Genomic DNA, 22,034 nt, shown 5'->3' on the forward strand with positions numbered 1-22,034 from the left:
TTTTATCTACAGTGCCATTGGAACAAGCTGAGTGGTCAATCCACAGCGTCGGGCAGCCATGGTGGATAGCTCGGGTTTTGCTTATTTTCATTTTGTGGGGTTTTGTTTATAGTTTGGAGAGAAATAAAACCATAGACGGTTAAAGACATGTTTTATGTTACACCATTTTACACCAACATGGACCTGCTTGGACTGGACTTATATTTATGTTGTATTAAGTTACTAATCTATATGTTGGTTATAACAGCATCTAGCAAAAAAAAACCCACAAAAAAAATCCAGGCCCTGTGTTGGACTGAGGTTCGCTTCTCAAGGAGGAGAGATTTTGTTGTCTATGGCAATTTCCTTGTACAGCTTGTATCTTTTTTTTTAATTTTGTTTTGTTTTGGGTTTTTTTTCTGTTTGCAGTATCTTTTGTAATATATTTTTTTGTTTGCAAGACCCCCATCCAAGTACATTCCTGTATAAAGTATTTTGCACTATTTAAAAAAAAACAAACTCATATTGATGAAGTCAGGTTGTGCAATATAATAGATAGTCGCAATGTTCATCATTGTACCTGTAATGTAACTAATTTTAAATGTACTATTTTAAATATGTAAAATAAATTTTCACCATGAGCATGTTTTAATGAGGTTAAAGAACTAGTTTGACCCTTTTTTGGTTTTGTTTTGTTTTTTTTTTTTTGTTTTGTTTATAACATTTTGTTGCTTATTTAACAAATGTGTGGATATATATTTTTCTTTTCTGATTTTTAGAAATTTGTCAGTCTGAAATGACTAATGCAAGAAAGTTTTGGTATTAAATACAGAAGGTACAACCCTCTTTTCAGTAATACCTGTTGATTTCTTTTAACATCTAAAATGACTAGATGGTAATGCATGAATGTATGCTAAAAATTATGTTACCTTACATGGGTACCTCAAGATGCAGAATTGAACACAAGGAAAGATTTTGTGACAGATTTAGTAAAAATAATAATTTGATCTCTGCTGCAGTTTCAGTTAAGAAAAATGATGACTTTACCTGTCAGTCAATGAATGCTACAATGAATTGCATGTTAAGCCAAAGGAATTGCTTAGCATGTCTCTTGCACATCCGCCACGGCCATTCCCGGTTCCTCTCTAACCACGATATGCAGCCACGTGCTCTTATGTTCATCCATGGCATCAGGCTCCTGGTGAAGACTCTGATTTCGTGGCAGCTGTACAGTCAAATTCTGTGGTGTAGTCATATGAATTGTGGCCAGGAAGGCGTGCCAGAATTGAAAGACACATGTATTGTGCTTCTCTCTTTCTCACTGCAGTGAGATTTAAAGTCTTAAATCATGTTTTCAGACTTAAACAGCTGAAACCAAACAGATGCTTGAATAATAGAAGTCCTTTGGGTAAAAAAAGACCTAGAGCAGGTGTTGTCTTCAGCCCTGTCTGACTAATTAGTATAAGTAATAAGACTGATTCTTCTGTTGACAAATACTGTACACAAAATATGTGGTCAATCCAGTAGTGTTGGCACCACGTATTATTCACCGATAGGTCAGGGCGTCCATCAGCCCCATCCTTGACTCTTACCATATTTTAAAGGAAAACATCACAGTCCTGAATGGTTGGACAACTTCCCCTGCTCTGCATATCTTATTTGGACCTCCTCCAGAAACACCCAAATATCAGACAGCACTTACTGTCTGGCTGAGACGCGTAGGGTGCTTTGGAGCTCCTTGTGCTCAAACATGACTGCCTGTGCCAGCTGTTTGCAGTGGAGACACTAATCCTGGTTGCAAAAACAGTCATTATGACCCAGTTCTGTCTTGTGTCAGTGGCAGCCAGCTGTTGGGAGGCCATTAGTTTACTTTTTTTTTAATTTGAGCTATTGTACAGCTTTCATCAGGTGCTGAAGTATAACCAAAAAATGCTTAGGAGTCAGACGCAGTGTTCAGGGGGGAGCGTCGATTGTGTGGAGTGACCTTTGAGTCCTACCTTGCTAACATACTGCGTTTTATTGGCATCGCAGGTGATTGTTGGATTACATGCAACTTGCTTTGTAAAAAGTATCAAGGTACTGTAGGCATGACATGTGCCAAACATTGGGCTTAAACATGCAAATTAAATTTGCATGACTTAAAGGTGGGCAGATGCTTTGAACCTGGATCCCAGCTCATCACATTGCTGTTAAGAGCTTTCTGCTTTGGACAACATACCCCTTCCCAAATCCCCCCCAACCTTTCCACTGTATAAACCAAATGAAATCCATATTAAGAACTGGGGGTATTTTTCCTTAATTTTTTATGTCTGCTTTGATATGCAATTTTTGTTGTCAACACAGCATTGCTCTTACAAAGGGTGACAAGGTCCATTATTGTTTTTTTCTAAGATTAAGGTCATAGGAGCAGTAATTAGGTGTGAAAAGTGTACTGGAAATCATGCCTGCTGCGATGCTAGCCAAAAGTCATGGACTGACTGACGTCCTCTCTAACCAGATTGGCAAAATCAAATGGGAAATTCTTGGTTTTGAGAGGCACAGCATTCTAGGAAATGGCTTACTTCTTGGAAAGTCACTGATGTAGCTCCTATTTGTTGAGCTGTTCATGTTCTGAGCAAAAAATAGGGAGCAACACCCTGAATTTCTAAATTTTTTTTTAATTTGCTCCACTGAGTAATCTGTTAAGACTGTTCTCCTCTATTTATATTTGCTTCGCTGCTTTTCACCAACAAGACTGAGGACCAAATTGACCTTTTAACAGTAGCAAAAAAAAATTTCTATTTGTGGCAACGCAAGACAAAGACCCTCAAACCAGATGACCAAGTTCTAGGTGCCTGGCTTCCATCATGGGCATTTTTTTCCTGCTCCATGCACTGAAACAGCAAGTGTGGCACAACATCTGCTTCGCAGAACTGTTTGGTTTGGTTTTTAACTTCAACTCTCATTGCTTAGATTGAGATAGGCATATTGCCGGTGGCTTTGACCTTCTAGGGAGTTGCAGTAATCACAAATGTGGATGCTGGTTCCCCTTTCCAAATCCTTCCTTCCTGCTATGATTTGCCATTTGATTGCTGCGTTTTTTGGTACAACAGGAAGTCATGTTCATGGCATACCCTGCGCATGAGAAAGCGGGCAGAAAAGGAGAGCAGTGGCAAAAATGAAGCCAATGGGCCACGTAAATCCAAGGATATTCTGGGCAACAAAGTCTCTGTTAAAGTGAGTAAGGCCATCTGAAAGCTGTGTGCTGCTCTCCTGCTTCCCATCCTCTTCACCCCCTACAGCACCCTCTCCTGAGAGAGGGAGGGGGCGGCAATTTTGGGTTTGTTTTTTGGGGTTTTTTTTGTTTCTTTCCACTTTAGTTATCTTTTTTTTCTTTTTTTGTAGTATCCATTTTAGCAGGATTTTTGCATGCAAGATAAAATGCAGCCTTTGTTTTTCGTTTTCTTTTTCCTGACATCCCACATACACGTAAGTAATCTTCATTAAAAAAACAACTATATATATGATTAAATAACTGTTCTTAAAATTGGGACAACGGTGATTTACTGACCTCTGACCTAGCCCAATCTGCAGCTCCATCAGAGCAGCTGCAGCAGTGAGAAAGCCACTGGGTGAACCAATGGCCTGACTGAAGTTGATGAGTTTTATTCAGGCCAGTATTTCACCACATCTTGAGATAAGGGATTCTCAACCTTGAGATGCTTAAGATTTTTGGTCTGGGGAGATGGTCTTAATGACCTGTTTCTTTCCATATTATCAGACAGGGCAGAGATGCCAACTCTGTCTTGCCAGGAGAGGGTCGTGTGTGTGTGTGTGTGTCTGTGTCTGTGTGTCTGTGTCTGTCTCTCTCTCTCTGAGATCTCCCAGTATGGAAAAGGTTGAGAACTGTGGGGTTAAGCTCCATCTTCTGCTCTGGGTGCCTGACTACTGTGCTCCAATTCAGAGGATCCATCCCTATAAATCGACCATGAGGCCTGCTCAGGACTAATCCGGGGCTTTCCCTCCCAACAGAGGCAAGCACACACTTGTGATTTTGACACAACCAAAGCCCAGCCTTGATTCAGGAAAGCACTTGAGCATGTCCTTTGGATCCACCCCTCTCCAGGAGAGCCCGTGATTAAGTGTTTTCCTTTGTGGAGGCTTTCTGTCTTGTCAGCCTAGTGAAATAGCCATGGCATGTGCAAAGGGAGGAACCCTGCCACTGCAGCCCGGGCGCCCCTCGCACCCACTGCGCAGCCACCGGGGAAGGACTGGGCCCCAGGGAAGCGGTTGCTCTGGCATGGTGGCCATAGTTCTTCCTCCTGTTGCTTCCTTGCCGTTTTTACTACCTGACGACTTGCAGAATCACTGCTGCTTCTTTGGCAAAAGCATGTCTTTGCTTTTCCTTCCCTTATTTTGTTGTCGGTTTGGGTTTTGTTTGAATTTTTAAGAGCATTTTCTGTACCGTTACCCATTTCCATGCTGTTCACAACTCCTGTGCTGCTCTGCCCTGTCTAACCAATCTCTCTTCTAATCTCTTTTTCTCTTTCTTCCTCTTCATGCTGCCAAACAAGGAGACAAACAGCTCAGAGGAATCAGAGTGTGATGACCTTGACCCCAATACTAGCATGGAGGTAGAGACAATCATCCTTGTGATTTTTAATTTTTTTTTTCCAAGAACATATGGCTATTTTGATACGCTTTTGCTGAAAGGGAAGCTGGTGGGTCCATGTTGCTCGTGGACATATGTGCCAATTAAGCGTGAGTCACACAAAGCGTCAATTCTGGTTTTGCCAAGTGTTGAACTGGAGTTTGGGCTGCCTTTCTGGTGGGAGCAGTGGAGGAAGCTGAGGAAAAAGCTCCTGCTGAGCTGGAGGCTCACATAACCACCCTCAGCCACTTTTTTCCCACCTGGGACCTCATTCAGTGAAACGATAATGCATGCATGTCAACTGCCGATAAATGTAGCAGCTTTCTATATTAAAAAGGCCCCTGGTCCAGGCAATACATGCTGAGCTGCTAGTTATGCTTCTGTTATAAATCAGTGGAGCAAATGTTGTTGCACTACAACTAGTGCTTTAAATTATCTAGAAGATCAGAAAAGGCATTTCTTTTTTCTCCTAGCAGAGTGGGAAACTGCATTTCTAGAAAGGCACTGAAGGAGGATGGTAAAACTGGTTGCATGAATGTACCTGTATCACAGGCAAGGCTGATGCAGATAGGTGGGCCCAAATTATGATACATTACACTACTCTTTTTCCAGTGTGAAGCCACCAATTCTAGTGGAGTGACTGAGACATGCCTTGTTGAGATACCCCAAAGGAGCTTAAAATCATGAGAGTTACAGATAGATAGGGTTCTCCTCAATTAATATCTTGCAGGGCCCATTTTTTTCTGAGTATAGTGACCACACCAAGCATTTGTATACATTGAACCAAGGCTGAAAGAGCTTCCTACTGAAATAGGCAAGGACGAGGGTCAGAGAGACAGAAGTGATTTTGTAGAGATGACAGGGCAGGTCACTGGAGAACAGAGATGTCTGTGCATCCTAGGAGATCTCCGGGATGCTGTTAGCCAGGTTGCACTATAAACATCCCACAAAAGAAAGATGATCTTCCTCCTGGAGTCAAAAAAAGCAGGAGAAGTGTATTGAGATGCACTACCTCAGCTATTAAGCTGAAGGCTCTCTTTTATTTTAATTGTGTTGGCACAAATAAACACATCTTTGAGAAGGGGATGCATACTAAAGGAAAGCTTTTGACCCAGCGGACATCCTGGAAACTGAATGGTGCTTACCACTAAAGCTGCATTATTCTCAGGAGTGTGTTTGCATTTTCAAAGAGCATTTTGCCAATCACAGGTAACAACAACGTATTCATTACAAGGCAGTGCCCAGTTATTGCACATAAATCTGTGTAAGCTTTAGATTACTGGAAATTGCCCTGTGGAGTCAAACATTGCTGAGATACAGGTGCAATGTACAGAGCTGGGTGAGAATCGCCATTCTTTTTGTGGAGGATTTCTGTGTTTTGATTTTGCTCAATAGGAGGAAAACCAGGTGTTTTTAAATTGTCAGTGGAAGGTATCAGAGTCCTTACACTGTCAGCATTTCTAGTCAGCTCTGGCATGCTCCACATGGGTCGTCTTGTTTGATTTGGGTTTTTACCCTGGTACAGTCTACTGTTCTTGCCTGCTCCTCAGTTCAGGAGGGTACGACCCTTTCTATTGAAACCAAAAGATGCTAATTTGAAGTCTTAGCTGTGATGTGGATCTCCTCCTAGAGGGGTAACTATGTGCCTGGTATGTGTCTTGATTTACATTCAGAAACCCCATCCTGCATCTCCCAGGTCACTTACTGGAGGTGCCTGCAGCCCCCAGGAGCCACAGTGTTTCTCATGGCTTGGAAAGCTCAAGTCTACTTCTGAGCGAACCTCTTTGGGGCTGATCAAATGTTTACAATGGCAAAGGGGCAGAAAATAAGAGTGCAGTTGTGGGGGTGATTTACTAAGGCCACACTGCCCTGCAAGGAGCAGCACGGCCCTTGCTTTGTGCTGATTTTAGTACATCTGCAGCCTGGAGTGAGTGTGGTCAGCTCATTGGTCTGGCTAAGAAATACTGGGGGGGAGGGATTGCTGATGCCCAGTATAAACTAAACAAATTCATCCAGCGGGAGCAGAGCAAGGACAGGCTCATAAAATGCTTATGACGCCTTAGAAGCAGCCATGAGGAAGCCTAGTCTGTAAAGGTCTGGGGTATTCACTACTAGAAGCCACAGTTGCTCTCCCTTTCGCTTCATTATGAGTGATTTGATGCTCCTTTTCAAATGTGTTACGAGAAATGAACTGTATTAAGGCCTTGGGAGCTGAAGTCTTTTCTCATTAAAACAGAGGCAAGGCAAGCTACTTCCACTGCCAGAGCCTGGTTGAGGGCTTCATTTGGTCTGTTAGGCTTTGTGTCCTAGGCTTAAATAACTGTTAAACAACTGTGCCACTCCTCCACCCCAACCTGTGTGCGCAGCAAAAATCAGCATCTCACCTGGTTTTCCTCTCCCTATTCCGTGTGGTACGTCCCAGTGGAGCCGCCTGTGAGCTCCCAGGGAGCTGGAGACGGTGTGACCGGCTGCCCGAGGAGGGGGAAGCCCTTGTCCCCACACCTAGCTCAGCTCGTGATGGATTTTATAGATGCTGCAAGTGCTGGTAGGAGAGCTGTGTCCTGGCCATCGACATTCAGAGGTGCTTGAGGCCCTACCTGTGTCACTAAGGTGGAGTCATCTCCAGCTGTTATTACAGCCAGGTAATAACAGGGCAAGTCACCTGGCTTCTCGTATAGGACTGTCACCCCTGACATCCCTCCTCCTCCCATCGTGCATGAGAACATGCACACAGTGCTGGAATAGAGAGAGCACTCTCTAAATGCAAAGCAGACATATTAATTACTTGGAAATGTCGGTGCAATTTACCTCCAGCGTACTCACTGTGCAAGAAGTTGGTAAGCTGGTTGTAGTATCCATGAAGTCCCACAGCTACTGTGGTCTTTCAGATCTAGCTTTGCTTGCTATATATAAAATACCACATATCTGTTCAGTAGATTCCAGATTTCTGAAGCACTTTGCCTTTTTTCAAGGGGAAACATAGACAGAAAGAAATATGGAGAACATACATAGTTAGAGCAGGAAACTGAAATTCTGGGTGGTTGTTTAAAAGAGCTAAAATGCCATTGCTGTGGTTTTGCCCAGTCATTGTAACTTTGACTAGAAATAGTATCTCTTGGTGTCTGTTTCTTCTCTCTTCATTTATTAATATGTAATGAAAGTGCATAAGGATGGAAATTAAATTTGGCTCTTTTCCCCCTAGTTTTCTGCTTTGCACTGTTGTTCCACAAAACAGAAGGTGCAAACTCACCTGTTAGGCACGTGAGTGTAGGAGCAGGGACTTCAGGAGCATGTGTAGCCACGTGAGGGATAGGAGTAACCTATATTCAAGAAAGATCAGAGACTCCCTTTCCACATGTCTGCAGCTAATTGCATAGGGACAGGCAACTCCAATTATGGGAAGGTGTATGTCCTTGTGAATCAGTAAATATCATCCACACCCAAGTCTGGGGTCCTGGACAATGACGCAACTAATTGTCCTACAGTTCTGTGTCATAACATCACATGGGGTTTCGATATTGCTGAAGGGGTCATAAGTCAACTGTGCAGATCCCATCGGGCTACCTCTCTTGTCTAAGTGAATGTCCTTCCAGCAGTCAGAAAACTTGACTGAACTAAGCCTCACTAAACTCAGCAGCAGCTCTTCCAGGCTTTGGGGTGGACCTCACATTTAGGGGTCTCTGACATGGCTCCAGACATCTTGTTTTGCATAGCGCCACTCCAACTGCAGTGCGTTATAAGTAATCCTGACCAACACACAACTGTCACCGGCTGTCTAGTGTTTGTTCCAGTTTCATAGCTGTGCAAAGGAGAGATGAAGTCCAGGCCCACCCCGAGTCAGTGGAAGTGCCATCATTAGATTAGTGAGCTGGGCTATTGCCAAGGTAAGTAAGTTGGGCTTCATAATCTGTTTTTCTCAGTTATGACATTTTAGCATGTTAAGAACTACTCAGAGACACTTAGAGCAAGATAAGCACTAGGAAACATCCTGTAGGGAAGAATATTGTGTTAGCACCCCCACAGTCCAAGTGGTTGCGTAAGTAATGGTTTGGTGGATACAGCATTGGCTCCAAGTCAACACTCAGCTCAGGCCAAGAATTCCCATGTGCTTTAGGCAAATGCCTTCACCCCCTACCTTGAGTTGTCCATCTCCAGAGCAGATCTAACATACTCTCTTGGCGAGATCTTGTACAATACTGGTAAGAAAGCCCTTCCTGGCCTGTTCTCACAGTATGAACAAGAACAATCCAGAGAACCTCTTGTGTTTCCCTGGCGTGACCTCCGTGGATGACACCACTGTCCTGCTGTCCTGAGTGGTGGCCAGGGATTGCTGAGACTGACCAGAAAGGTGGCTCATCATTGTGACGTAGCTGGCAGTGCAGGTGCGGTGGTTTTTGGAAAAGGAAGAAGTGACCCTACTTCTGCAGGGAGTGGGTAGAGTGCTACAACACAGTGCCTGGAGTACCAGAGACATCTCACACCTACAGCCATTGAAGCACACCAGCCATTAGGGCCTCACAGCAAGAGCGAGACAAGGGCAACAGGACTCCTGCTTTGCACGGATGCATGTACAACATTCAGCATCCCTTGTGGCTTCTCCATCAGTCTCAAAAGCAGCTGAGCCCATCCATGCTGGGTGCCAGGCAGCATCCCCCATCCCTACCAAAAGGCTGTGGGACGTTTCATCTGATACAATTCTCCCATTTTAAATTCTGCTTTCCCTTTGGTAGCATCTATCCATGTGTAGCAGGATCCTTACTTTCTCCTCTTATCAAGAAATTTCTTTTGTTAATTTGTTTGGGTTTTTGGCAGAGGTGAGGTTGTCCCCCCAAAAGTCTCAAAGTAAAAGTTGACCTAGTCAGAGACAGATTGATAGATGTTTTCCTACAAATTACAGTTGGCTTAATCCCTCTGTAACTAGTTTCATTTTTCTCTGAGAATCATTAATGTTTTTCCTTTTTTTTGAGTGAGGGAGCAAGGAACATGCTGCTGACTCTGTTACCACCATGTGCAAATGCGTCAATATTTTATTTTAACTGAGTGAATGAGAAGTGCTATGAAGTGTTTACAAAATGCTGAGCTGCTTGTCTTGGAGTAAACATGCCCTCTACTGTTTAGATAAAGCATGGATCTTATTACGGAGGGGTTGGTTTGCAGCCTAGCCTTATGCTTTGGGAGCAAAAATTTTCTCACTCCTGTTTTTGATGCTCTCCCTTAAAATGGGACTGAAAGGTGGCATTGAAAAAATCCGGGCATCCGCTGGGCCCTTCTGTGCATTGTGTGTGTCTGGGCTGGGCTCATGCCTCCTCCAGGGAGGTGGGCTAGGCATGGCCAGAACATCTCTGCAACAGAGAAGCAAACCCTGGCCCAGGCGAGAAGAGCCCTCGCAGGCAGCCGAGCTGTGCTCGCCGAGCGTTTCAGGACCAGCCATTGGCATTACAGAATGGTTTCTCACTCCGCACCGGATACAGCATGTGTATGGAAGATAGGCTCTTGCTAATAATTAGTCAGAGTCGCTTTGCAAATGGACTTGCTGCTGCTGCTGCAGATGCCTTCCTATCTTTAAAACATGAGCTTAATAAACCAGGAAAAAGTGGCCCAGTACTGCAAAATACTGAGTGCTGGCTGCAGCACTTATGCTGCTTTACTAAAGCCTGACTGTTACACTAAGTTACACTTAAGTCACTTAGATCTAAGTCACTTAGATCCCTGCAGGTCTCCAAAGGCATTCAAGTACGCGCCTCATGTGCCTTTCTTGGTTTGAGCCCTGAAACAGGGCAGGCTGGAGGAGGGAGAAGCAAGGTCTGTTTCTGGCTTTTTTTTATTGAATAACCCTGGCCCATCCTCCCATTTCTTTATCTCACCCCCCTCCCTCCAGCTCCCTGTCTTTGCCTGGTCAGCGTTAGACCCCACATCACCTGAATAGAGGCCCTTTCATGGTCTGCCTTTGTCACCTGGTGTGGGGTTTCCATTTTCAGCCATCATTGTATGGGAAACAGAAACTCTCCTGGCTGCGGAGGGAGCGTTAGAAGATTTCACCTACCCTGGAGCAGGCTACAGGTATTTCCTCCAATGGAAAAAATAAATCTATCATCATCTCATTTCAACTAAATTTATGTCCCTGTAAAAAAGAGCTGGCTGCGTTTCTTACCTGAAGTGTGAGTGAAGAACTGCACTGCCAACTGAGTTTCATCCCTTAGGGTTTTTGTTTGCCTGCCGTGGACTGATGCTGAAGATGGTGTGAGAAGTTTTTTTGCTTGCAGGCCAGACTGCCAGCCGCAGTGGTGCAGCTGGTGTTTGCTGGGATTTCTTCATGGAGCCCTTGTCAGCATGAGATGCCAGGCTGCCTTCCCTGGCTCGTGGTCACCGTGGCCAGGGTTGCTTGGCTGAGTGGGGTTTCAGGACTGAGCCTCATGTTGCTTTTCAGAGAGAAGAAAAGTAAAACTCCACAAAACCACGTAACCAGCAGGGTTTTTCTCCACCTGGTAATCTCAAAGCAGTGCAGAGCATTCCCTGAGGGAGTGATGCGCAGAAGCCAGGGCTCCTGCATCACCCCCACAAACACCACCACTGCCCTTCGGCTTGTGTGGGACCTCCTTAGGGCGAGCAGGGGCTTTAACATGGGGAAAAACATGTTGGAGAGGGCCGTCTTTCACCTCCTTTTCTCTGAGAGGTAAGTTCCTTGGATTTGGAGCACACCTTGTTGCCTCTGCGAGTATCTCTGGCAGCATGCTGGCCCCCGAGCCTCGGCGGCAGCTCTTCAGAGCCATGCAGCCCAGCTTTCATCTCTCTGTGCAAGCCCTGAGAAAGAGAAAGAGAATTGGGAAGAGTTACTTGCATTGATTTTGACAGCTTTTCCAGCTTCTTGCACACACCATCATTTTCAAGAGGCTCTGGGAGGTGCTTGGCAAGTCTGTCCATAAGGGAAACAGCCACGGCACCAGCAGGAGGCTGCATGGACAAGCAGTACATGAGCTCCCGTCCTCCGAGGGCAGTGGGGCCACGCTCTGGAGCCCTCCTCTCCACCCACAGGGATTAAAAACCTATTTGGCAAATGAAGAAATCATCTCCAAAGGTCTTGCACTTAATCTGGAAGAACTCTGTGGAGTCTGTCATCTCCTGCCATCCGCCCATGGCCTGGAAACCTGTCCGGGCTGCAGAGAGAGGCGGCAAGCCCCCAGGGCCTGGGACCGGACGTGTGAGCCAGCAGAGCTGGCTTCTAGCTGCAGTGCTGGCTGTGAACCTTGGCCTTCCTATTTCTGCACTTCTCACCCCGTCATTTGACCCCCTCCTTCAAAGCAGACCAAATCCTGTTCCCTAATTAAGTAAGTGATGTATTAAATCACTTTGGTAGCACTTAAACATGCTCTTGCAAATAGGCTTTTCTTCTCACCTAAATTTACAGCAGCCAAAAGCTGCAACATGGCTGTGGGGGTGTTGTAACGTAACATTAATTAACAGATGAAGTTTTAGCAAAGGAAATGTAAATTTTAGACTCTTCCAATATTATCTAGCAGCGGTAATTTTCTTTCTCATATTCCCATGGTGAGGCAGTGGAAAAAAACATTGGTAAGGTAATTATTATAAATAATTGTGCCTTGGAAGTCATTAGAAATGTAGCATTATTTATTTATAGATATATCCATTAAATTTATCATTGTAGCTGCATCTTCTAATGAATGCTTTAGAGTTATAAAATTAATACAAAATGTTATGAGCATTTCTTTCTCCCAATCTCTAATCCTACAAGGATGGAAATCAGTGAATAATAAGGGAATTTAGTACATACTGCAGGGAAGGAAGGGGAGAGCTTTTGAGGATAGATGTGTATTCCAGTTAAAGCCAAAAAGTACACAAATGAAGATGTATGTGCAAATGAGCTGATGCACAGGGTTAAGTAGTTAATAAGTTAAGCTGATAAGTAGATGATCTCACTGAGTGAAAAGTGGCAAGTGACGGTTGTCTACAGAACAGCTTTTTCTTCCTTTGCTGTGTCATGCGAGTGACACAATCATGAAGATCCATCTCTCCTTTACCACATGCACAGGTGGGAGAGATGTTCTTCATGCAGTGCCCTCTTATGCCCTGATATTTTCCTGCCCGTGGGATCCAGGGGTTGTATGTGGGTCCTGGACCCTCCAAGAGCAGCAATCGCTGCCTCTGAGCCCCTCACCGTCTCAGAGGCTCCCAGGGTGGCTGGCCAGCGGTCCATGTCCTGGTATTGATGCCCAGCTGCACCCTTCAGATGGGGCTTTGCATTTCCCAAGTGAAACTAGGGCCAGGAGGTGCAGCTGGGAAGAGGAAGACCCAATGCAAGACCCAAAGAACCCAGCTGGCTCCCTCACCCACTCAGGCTCCTGCCTCCCAAGCCGAGCCGTGTCGCCGCATCATAGGGGTGGCATGCTCTCCTGCCTCCTCCCCACTGCAGAGGTGGCCCCCAACATGGCTTTAAAAAAAAAGAAGCCCTAATTATAATAATAGTGCTCAAAGAGTCCTCTCCAGGGATGTAGGCAGAAATTGCCTCCTTCCAGGATGCTGGGAATGAAACGTTTGAAATCTCAATGTCCTTGGGAGCATGTAAGAGTCCAAACGATCATGCTTTTGCCCACCAGGTACAGACCTTTAGGACTGTCTGACTAGATGGTAAGATCTGAAACTGGCTTTGCCCACAAACAGCAGTCCCTACTCGTTTCTGGAGCAGAGAGTGTAAAGCATTGTCATTGACTGGTTGTTTCAGCCGGTACTGTGAGCGCTGTGTTCTCTGTCAGTGTGTCCCAAAGGATCAAATTCTGCCTATTGCTAGGACAAAGGATAGTCTTAGTCTCAGGTGGCAAGGAATTTGTCGATGTAAGGTATGCTTCTATGGGGGAAAAAACCTTTGTGTGTGGTGAGTCTCTGTCATGCCTGTTTCATTTGGGCTTTCCAATGGTGATAGGGGAAAGCGGAGCCTGAGGTCTCAGTGCTGGTACCAGAGGTTTGCCTGGGGCTATGAAGAAAGGTTATGAAACCAAAATGAACCTGAATATGCTCAAGTGCTTCCTTGAATGGCACCCTGAGCCATTCATCTTGGAAAACTATTTATAAAGCCAAAATAGAAATATAAATCTTGAAGATGTATCTGTGTTATTTTGAAGGGTTATTGCTTCTGCTTCATGGCCTGGTTTCTGAGCCTCTGCAAAAAATCCCATCAGCTTTGGCAGGCCACGAATTAGGTCACTGCTTCATTGGCATCTTTCAAAATAGCTCTGAAATAGATAGTAACAAAGATATTTAAGGCGAGATAAACCACATTCATTTTGATGGTGCTTGATAATAAATTATTAGTTTGAGTTTGGATAACAAGGCCTTATGAGATTATTAAAACAGTCAATGAGGCTAAAACCTCTATACTGTTGTACACCACTATGTAGTTAGGGTTGATGCTGCGTGCGAGAACTTACTGGCATTGTCTTTGCTATTCCCAACTTTGCTTCCAGGTTTACATGAGGTAATTGGTATATATAGGCCACAGACAGTAACTTTTTAACTCTTTGCTAACTTGATCAATTAACTAGTTAGTTAGACAAAATAACCCTCAGTTATCCAAACCTAGTTTCAAGTTAGAAAGTTTCCAGCAGTCCAAAGAAATGAGTGAAATTTTACTTGTCATGATAGACCAAGAATTGTTGCAGGACTGACACTTGTCAGTAGGTGAAAAGAAGGCAGTATTTTTGTTTTAGCACTTTCCCTTTTTTCCCTGAAGCTGAGCAGAAGTTAAAAGACATCTCCCCAAAGCTGATTAGTGGCCAGAGCACTGGTGAGACACCCCAGGTGCATGGTGACTGCAGGTGCTGTGTGATGTGGGCCTGGAGCTGGGCACAGGGGGGGCATAAACCACCTCCAGGAAGAAAGGAGTTAATGGCTTGAGCATTAGCACCTGAGCAAAGAGAAAGCACGTCCACCCTCCTCAGCCTTAGTGTTGTGCCTGTTACCTGTGATGCTTTATCAGAGTCCAAGATGCCGTAGCTCTCTTACTTTCCCAGCTGTGCACGGGCTTGTTCTGTTGTCACTAGAGCTTGCTGTGTCTGCCGGTTGTTAGAGGTTGCTTGTAGCCACTGGTCAGTGCTTCTGCGGTTCTGGTCATTCACCACGTTCCCGTGTGAAACCAGACATGTCCTTGTCACTGTCCAGAAAAATAAATGCTTTTATCTCTTTGTATTTTTCAGATAATCAACCCCAATTTCATTCAAGAAGGTGAGTTAAGGACAGCTGTGCACTGACTGGCACAGAGGGGCAAGTCAGCAGCTGTGATTTTCTCGGGTGCAACAGCATGCTCCGCACCCACCAGCCTTTCCAGCAAAGGCAGCTCTCTGCTGCTTGGCAGGGCTGGTGTGCTCCCCAGGGAGAGCACTCCTTCTGCTGGCTGCTCGGCTCAGACAGCCTGGGGCCGCAGGCGAGGCTGAACCTCCCCAAACCTGCCTTCAAATGTCTCTCCCTCCTGCCAGAGCACAAGCCTGGGGGGCAGGCAGTCCCAGCTACCCCCTTTGCTGAGCTGTTGACAGCTGGCTTTCAGTGAAGGGGAAGTTTTGGTAATGTAATCCCAGGACCCTGGGCTGTTTGAGACCCAGATTTCATAGTTAGTCCTATAACATACTCTCTAGACCTGCAAGGCGAGCAACCTCACCTGTAGATTAAAAGAAAGTGTCGTGTGTGTGTCCCCACATTTTTTTCCAGTGGCTCCAGAGTTTCTAGTGCCGTTAGTGGACATCACCTGCCTGCTCGGCGACACAGTGATATTGCAGTGCAAAGTCTGTGGACGACCCAAACCAACTATAACCTGGAAAGGACCGGATCAAAACATTCTTGACAATGACAACAGCACGGCCACTTACACAGTGTCATCCTGGTAAGGTTCTGCCTGTGGATCCCAATGTAGCTGGTCATGATGGTCGTGTAGCCCTCAAATATGGCACCAGCCGGGCTACAAGTCTCATTAGAAATGCAGTTAATCAGGTCTGGCATGGTGTATTGGCGCATTGCTGCACCACGCGTCAGCAAGAAAGGGTCAAACTTTGGCGTTTGGGTAGCTCTATCATTTCCCAAGCTGACATAGGGTATATCCACGAAGTGTGTTGCTGGCAGACATGAGCTTGCTCCTATTGACCTCCTGAGCCAGCTGCAAACCGGAAGGCAGAATGTTTCCAACATATTAGTTTGGCTAATATTGCCTCTGCGTTGCTGGGGCTTCTCTGCTTGAGTTTGATGCCATGCTCACCTTTGGTAGAATCAGGATTCGAGCAGAGCAAGCCCTCACTGGCTTGCAATACCCATATCATTGGGCGTTTTCTCATCTCATGGGCAGAGGTGGTAACTCCTGCAGTTTTCCCGAGCCTCTCCTCAGCTGTTCTTAAAAAAGCGTACATGTGCTCCTGGGAAGGCTACATCTGGCTGTGCTTGGACAGAAGGATGCTTGTCATGATTTTCCCGGCCTGGCTAGGGGGAAGGAAAACCATCTCTGCAACTAACAGTGGGAATATCCAAAAAGATCTGGAGTTGAATTCAGGTCAGGTAATAGCCTGCTGCTGGATGCTCATCTGCAGCTTATACAAGCAATTTGGGCCAAAGTGCAGTGGAAATCTCCGGGAAGCAATCTTTCATACGAACTTTTCAGCACTTCTGGCTCAGGCTGAGATGAATCCAGGGAGTACAAAGCCACTGAAAGTAAAAAATGAACACTAAGAGAAGGGATTTTACATCTTCAATAAAAAAAAAAATTACATCTGATCAAGAGCTTTTTTCAGAGACCATTGGCTTGTGCGGCTACACCGGCGCACCCAAAATTGTCTTTTTAGCCATTATTCAGTAGATTGCTCGTGCCTCATCTTCAGGATCTGGCTGGGGTTGGGATAGGGGGATGTTTCCACGCAGGGTTCTGTTTTCCGTCGCAGTCTTTCTCCTGTGTATTATCAGCACTTGTATTGTCTTGTTACTCGTATTTGTTTTTCAGTGAAGACACTGCCTGCCAAGGAGGGGCCCAGCAGATCGGTGGCTGTCTTACAAATCTTGCTGGCATGAGTGTCCAGATTGTGGGGGAAGGGGATATTTCTGTCTTGTTTTAAACCACCATAGTCAGACCAGCAAAAACCGCAGCGTCCATACCAGCAACCACGTCCTTCTGCAGTTTCCGATAGATTACGCATTCAAGAACTAGTTTACTTTTGCCATCAAGGGGATTTATTGTTGGCTCTAAGCTGGGTCTCCAGTACAGCTAAAGCAGTTACACAAGCAGAATCCTTTAATTCAGGCCAACTCCCTTAAATTGCATATTGAAGACTGCAATGCGCAAACTGAAGTGACTATATACAGACCTGCTATAAATTCACTAGAGTCCTCCCTAGAGCTGTTTATTTGCTCAGATTGGCCCAAAGATTGAGTGTCTCTCACAAACTCAGCACTGACATTCTTTATCCCTAGCAGTTGTGAGATGTCCAGCCTTCTGACCGGGGGTCTGGCAGCCTCATTAGATCAACGGCAGATGCTCCAGGGGTCTGAAGCTTCCCAGAAATGTCAGGCACCCTGCGCTGTGTGACTGCCTTCTGCATCTGTGGGAAGACCCATTTGTCTGGCGTGTGTTGGACTTAACTGCAGAGGCACAGCAGCTCAGTGTCTCCCAAGATAGGAAAGATGCACCTGGGGAAATCTGTCCAGATATATGGAGTCTAAGCATCCAGCTCTGGACAGGCACAGCAAATGTTCAGCTCCTGGACTTTGCTTGCTGCTTGAGTGATCCTTCCCCATGTCCTCTGAGGCCACAACAGATAAGTAGATTTCCTGGCAGGCAATTTGGACCATTCTGCTCGAAGGTTTCATTAACAGCCTAATCCTGACATATGGAGGGGTGGTATTTGGGTACCAGATTGCTGGAGGGATGTTCCTTCAAATGTGTTAACAGGATTTGTGTGCACGTGTGTTTGTAATGAGGCAGGACAGGAACTTGTATAAAAAGCATTAGCAAGTGAAGCAGCTGTAATCGGGGCTTCCTGCATCCACAGTGACTCCGGGGAGCTCACCTTGAAGATCTGCAACGTGATGCCTCAGGACAGCGGCATTTACACCTGTGTGGCAACCAATGAACACGGAACCGCATCGACCTCTGCAACCATCAAAGTTCAAGGTAGCACATCTGACCTTAACACCCAGGATTTTTCCTGTACGGCGTCCCTTGGTGGGGGCTGGGAGCACATGAGAATAGGTGGTGCAAAGGCAGCCGGACGTGGAGCTGTGCCAGGTGAATTGAGACGTTAAAATCATACAACCATTCCTCAGCCAAGACTCCCACTGATGGCTGAAGGCATCGCAGACTCCTTGCGCTTGATTAAGTCGTCTGATCATAAGTATCACATCTGGGAAATGAAAATGCGTTGGCACTGGTTCAGCTCCTGCGTCCTGCTCGCAGCGCTGCTTCCCAGGGGCTCAGTGAGGTTGACCGGGGGAAGCTGAGCTCCCTTGGGCTGCCGAGCCACTGGGGGCATGACGCCCCGGCTGCCCACAGGGAGCTCTGTGCTTTAGAGCCTGCCTGGAGTGGGGCACCTGGGATCCAGTGACACTGATTTTCAGCCTCCCCTTCTCTGGGGGGATGGAGGAGGTGAGAGTAAGGCTTGGCCTGGGTGAACTGTTCTGCAGGGACTCAACTTAGGGACAAATCTCCGAGCCTGAATTCTCAGCACTGTAATTAATGAATGACCCATCTAATTGTAATGAATATGAAATGATGAGTTGATGCTCATGACCTCCAGCTCCAGGAAGGGATCTGTTAGCATGAGAGATAAGGGGTGCCTGCTGTGTTGAAGGGGATGGCACAGAGACAAATGTCTAACTGGTGACTTACAGATGCAGGAGTGTTACAACCATTTAGAAGTCAGTTTGTTTGGTCTCACAAACTGCCCTAGAGATATAATTTCCCGAATTTATCCAAGCAAGTTAGCAGCTGCACTAACTACTCCTGTGCTGAAGGGAGCCCTGAGCAAAACACAGAAGAATTACTGGCCATTTGTCAATCTGCTGCCAAACATACCAAGAGCCATACACCGAGAAGCACTTTGAGTGGCTTTCTTGTGCAATTTTTGGACATTTCAAGGTGATTCCCCACCTCCAGAACCTCACTCACAGCTTGGTGAAGTCCACGACAATATTTGTTTTCCTCAGTTCCATGGGCTTTGCATCAGGCCTTGAGCTGGAGCAAAAATTAGCAGCAGAAGGTGGCAGGTAAAGAGGCTCTGCCTTTACAGCGGCTGAGCTCAGACAGATCCTCTGCACCCAAGGGGCAATTCTCCCAGTCTCGCAGGGAGGTCCCTGGGGTGTTGCAGTCCAGTTGACCACCAGCTCTGAGCAACAAGATATTCCCCTGCCCTGTAATACTGTGAGACCATGTCAATGCAGCAGGGCCTGCAAGCAGCACAGTTCTCTCCTAGCTGCTTGTATTGAGGTCTCAGACCCACAGTGGTAGGCGAACAGGACCATGACATTGCCTCTGGTAGTGCTGGTAACCCAGAGCACTCCCTCTGCAACGCGCAGCTGACATACCTGATACACCTGATCTTCAGAATAAAGCACTAGCACTTGCTGATGTGATGCTGGACTTGGTGCTTGTTTTCTCTTCCCAAGGTGTCCCAGCTGCCCCAAATCGCCCCATTGCTCAGGAGAGAAGCTGCACCTCTGTGATCCTACGCTGGCTACCCCCATCCAGTACAGGCAATTGCACCATTTCAGGCTACACTGTGGAGTACAGAGAAGAAGGTATGTAAGTGGTTTGAGCTGTGCTTGCTAGCTGGGAGAATGAGAACGAAGTAAGTCTCCTTTATGGCACAACAGGTCCCAGAAGCAGCCTTGCCACCACTGGGGTGCCACTAGCCATTGCTCACAGATCCCAAAGTCTAAGGCCAAAAGAAGCCTTTCTATCATCCAGTCCAACTTCTCATATATTACAGACCTCTCTGTTTCCTCCAGTCATTTACAGCAAGTAAAGCGTGCTAAGCTAAAACGTATCCATCACTAAGGCATCCTTTCATCATTTGCATTTTACCACCATGGTATCCATTCTTTCTGGCGAATGTTTCCAGGGAATGCAAAAACAAAGCAGCCTTATTATTTTTTTGATCCGGATGGATTTGCAGATCCCTGCATACTTTTCAAGCTCAGCTCTGAAATCCATGTGTTCTTAGATCCAACCATCCTTTTCCCTTGAAGAATTAAATAGATATTAAACACACTGTTTTCCCAATATGCACAGGCATGTGTTATGCCTATTGCGCTCTTGAAAAGAGCATTTTGAAATGATTCATATCCCTTTTTGCATTCTTCCTACAAAGGTGTCAGGGTCCCTGGGCAGTAAACCTTGCCTTAGGTATGTGGCCTCTGTTTTTTCCCCTTCATCCTTCAAAAAAATCCTACCTCATGTTAGTAAATGTGCAAACTTAATCACTCCATCATATTAATACCACCTCTTAGCAAATACTTTGCCTTGACCCTCACTATGCCATCAGTGTGATTGTCATTTTTGTGAAAGAATAAAAGCTCTTCTATTCACAACAGCCACCAAAACAAACAGCAAAAAAGCACCAGTGTTTTCAGTTTTCAGTATTCTTCCCACTCCAGAGGAATCACTGACTCTTCTCTGTAAAACCAGCCTTGACCTTGTGAGACCTGGCAATCAGAATTTGCTCATAGTGCACACAAAATATATGGGTCATGGTAAATAGTGTAAAGATAAAAGGCCCTGAACTTACTAAAATAACATAACATTTTATATATTCTTGAAAGAAATAATAGGCTGTGACTGGGCACAGTGTCCCAGGAGTCCTTTTCTGTTCTGTGACCCTGTGCAGATGAATAAAGCATTGCTCCTTTGGATGCCACAGGTTGGGCAATTGTTGGGTTTGCTTCTGCGAGGAGCAGAAACACATTGCAGAGCCACACATTTCTCTGCTGCAATCCTGCTCATCTGCAAAAAGACCATACTAAGCCTCAGAAAGCTGGTTCTCCTCCTGCAGCTCCGGGTTTCACAGTAGCCACCATGTCTTCTGAGAGACTTCATCTGCAAAAGCACTTCAATTGCACTGACGCCCTGTCTCGGCTTTACCTAGGACTCCCTTGTCCATACTTTTTTTTGCAGTATTTTTGCTAGCGATTCTCTCACAGCAGAGCTGTCACCAAATCAGCTCTCCATTCCTGGCTTATCACACTGCCCTGAGACATCACTTGTAGTACACAGCCACGGCTAGACTGCTGGAGAGGTCAACTTGTCCCTGGGCTGTGTTTTTTCCATCACTATTGGTCAAGGCAGGGGCATTTCCTTCTTCCCTCATTTAACCAGACTGGAAGGTGGCTGCAACACAAAATAGCTTCCTACGGTCTGGTTCTAGTTTAACAGAAATACATCAGTCTGCCGTAACATTGCCTTTTAAAAACCTTTGGATTTTAACCTCCCAGGGTACTGCATGAGTTGGGCAGAGAAAGCCTGTGCTCTGAGTTCACATATTGAGACTGTTTCCTTCTGCTTTCCTCTCCCTCCATAAAACGCAGGCTCACAAGTCTGGCAGCAGTCAGTAGCCTCAACTTTGGACACGTACCTTGTCATTGAGGACCTGGCCCCAGGCTGCCAGTATCAGTTTCGAGTGAGCGCCAGCAACCCCTGGGGGATCAGCTTGCCCAGTGACCCGTCTGAATTTGTAAGGCTCCCAGAGTACGGTGAGTGGGGCACAGCGAGGAGGGGCGGATGCGCGCAGGTGTCCGCCTTTGTGCAGTCAGTATGGCAAGATAGACTTGTGCTTTGACAGGTCCCAATAAAAACGCTGATTCTGGAGCTGGTAGGAATACAAGAGGAAGCCTGGGAGGTGCTCAGAGCCAGCTCATGCCACTAGAAAGGCTTTTCACATCTGCTCCTCCAGCAGGACTCACAGCCTCCCTCTGTCACAGAAGCTATTGCAGCTTCCTAGCAGGTCCCTGCTTTCTATCCAAAGACCATTTCTTGTCTTCGTCTCTGGGCAACTGGTTCCATGTCCTGCCCACTGCATCCCCTGCCTTTCCACAATACCGGTACCACCAGGGGCTTCTGCCGGGCAGCCCAGCTGGGGTCTGCAAGTCAGCTTGCAAAATGTAACCCTCCAAGCAATGCAGCGTAGGAAGGCTGCAGTGGAGGTGAGCCCCCAGCATACAGAGCTGCAGGAATTTGGGGTACAGCTCACTCATGATGGTGCTGTGAGCAGAGCCCACATTTCCCCATGTTTTAGCAGCTCCAGTTTGTAACTAGGTCTGTGACTGGCTTGAATAGCCTGTGCTGGATGAAATGAAAGCTCACGTGGCATATTTGTAGCTCCCAGTGACACACAGACATGCCCTTAGACTGTCCATACGGCCCTTTTTAGACCAAAATTGCAAGGACAGATTT

The 22,034-nt window shown here is 46.0% G+C and overlaps 1 protein-coding gene across 1 annotated transcript in view; it reads left to right on the plus strand.

Annotated features, from left to right (window-relative positions):
• LOC104619716 (kalirin-like) overlaps window positions 1-22,034 on the plus strand; it is a gene marked incomplete at its 5' end in the record, with an annotated part of 28,982 nt that overhangs the window by 1,477 nt on the left and 5,471 nt on the right. Inside the window, 7 exons of the mRNA XM_010285700.1 lie at window positions 3,072-3,195; window positions 4,533-4,592; window positions 14,815-14,842; window positions 15,323-15,494; window positions 17,641-17,762; window positions 19,253-19,384; window positions 21,170-21,334. Of these exons, the coding sequence (XP_010284002.1) occupies window positions 3,072-3,195; window positions 4,533-4,592; window positions 14,815-14,842; window positions 15,323-15,494; window positions 17,641-17,762; window positions 19,253-19,384; window positions 21,170-21,334 (803 nt within the window). The remainder of the gene's footprint in view (window positions 1-3,071; window positions 3,196-4,532; window positions 4,593-14,814; window positions 14,843-15,322; window positions 15,495-17,640; window positions 17,763-19,252; window positions 19,385-21,169; window positions 21,335-22,034) is intronic.

Source organism: Phaethon lepturus, unplaced genomic scaffold (assembly GCF_000687285.1).
Source record: "Phaethon lepturus isolate BGI_N335 unplaced genomic scaffold, ASM68728v1 scaffold54274, whole genome shotgun sequence".
Taxonomy (NCBI): Eukaryota; Metazoa; Chordata; class Aves; order Phaethontiformes; family Phaethontidae; genus Phaethon; species Phaethon lepturus.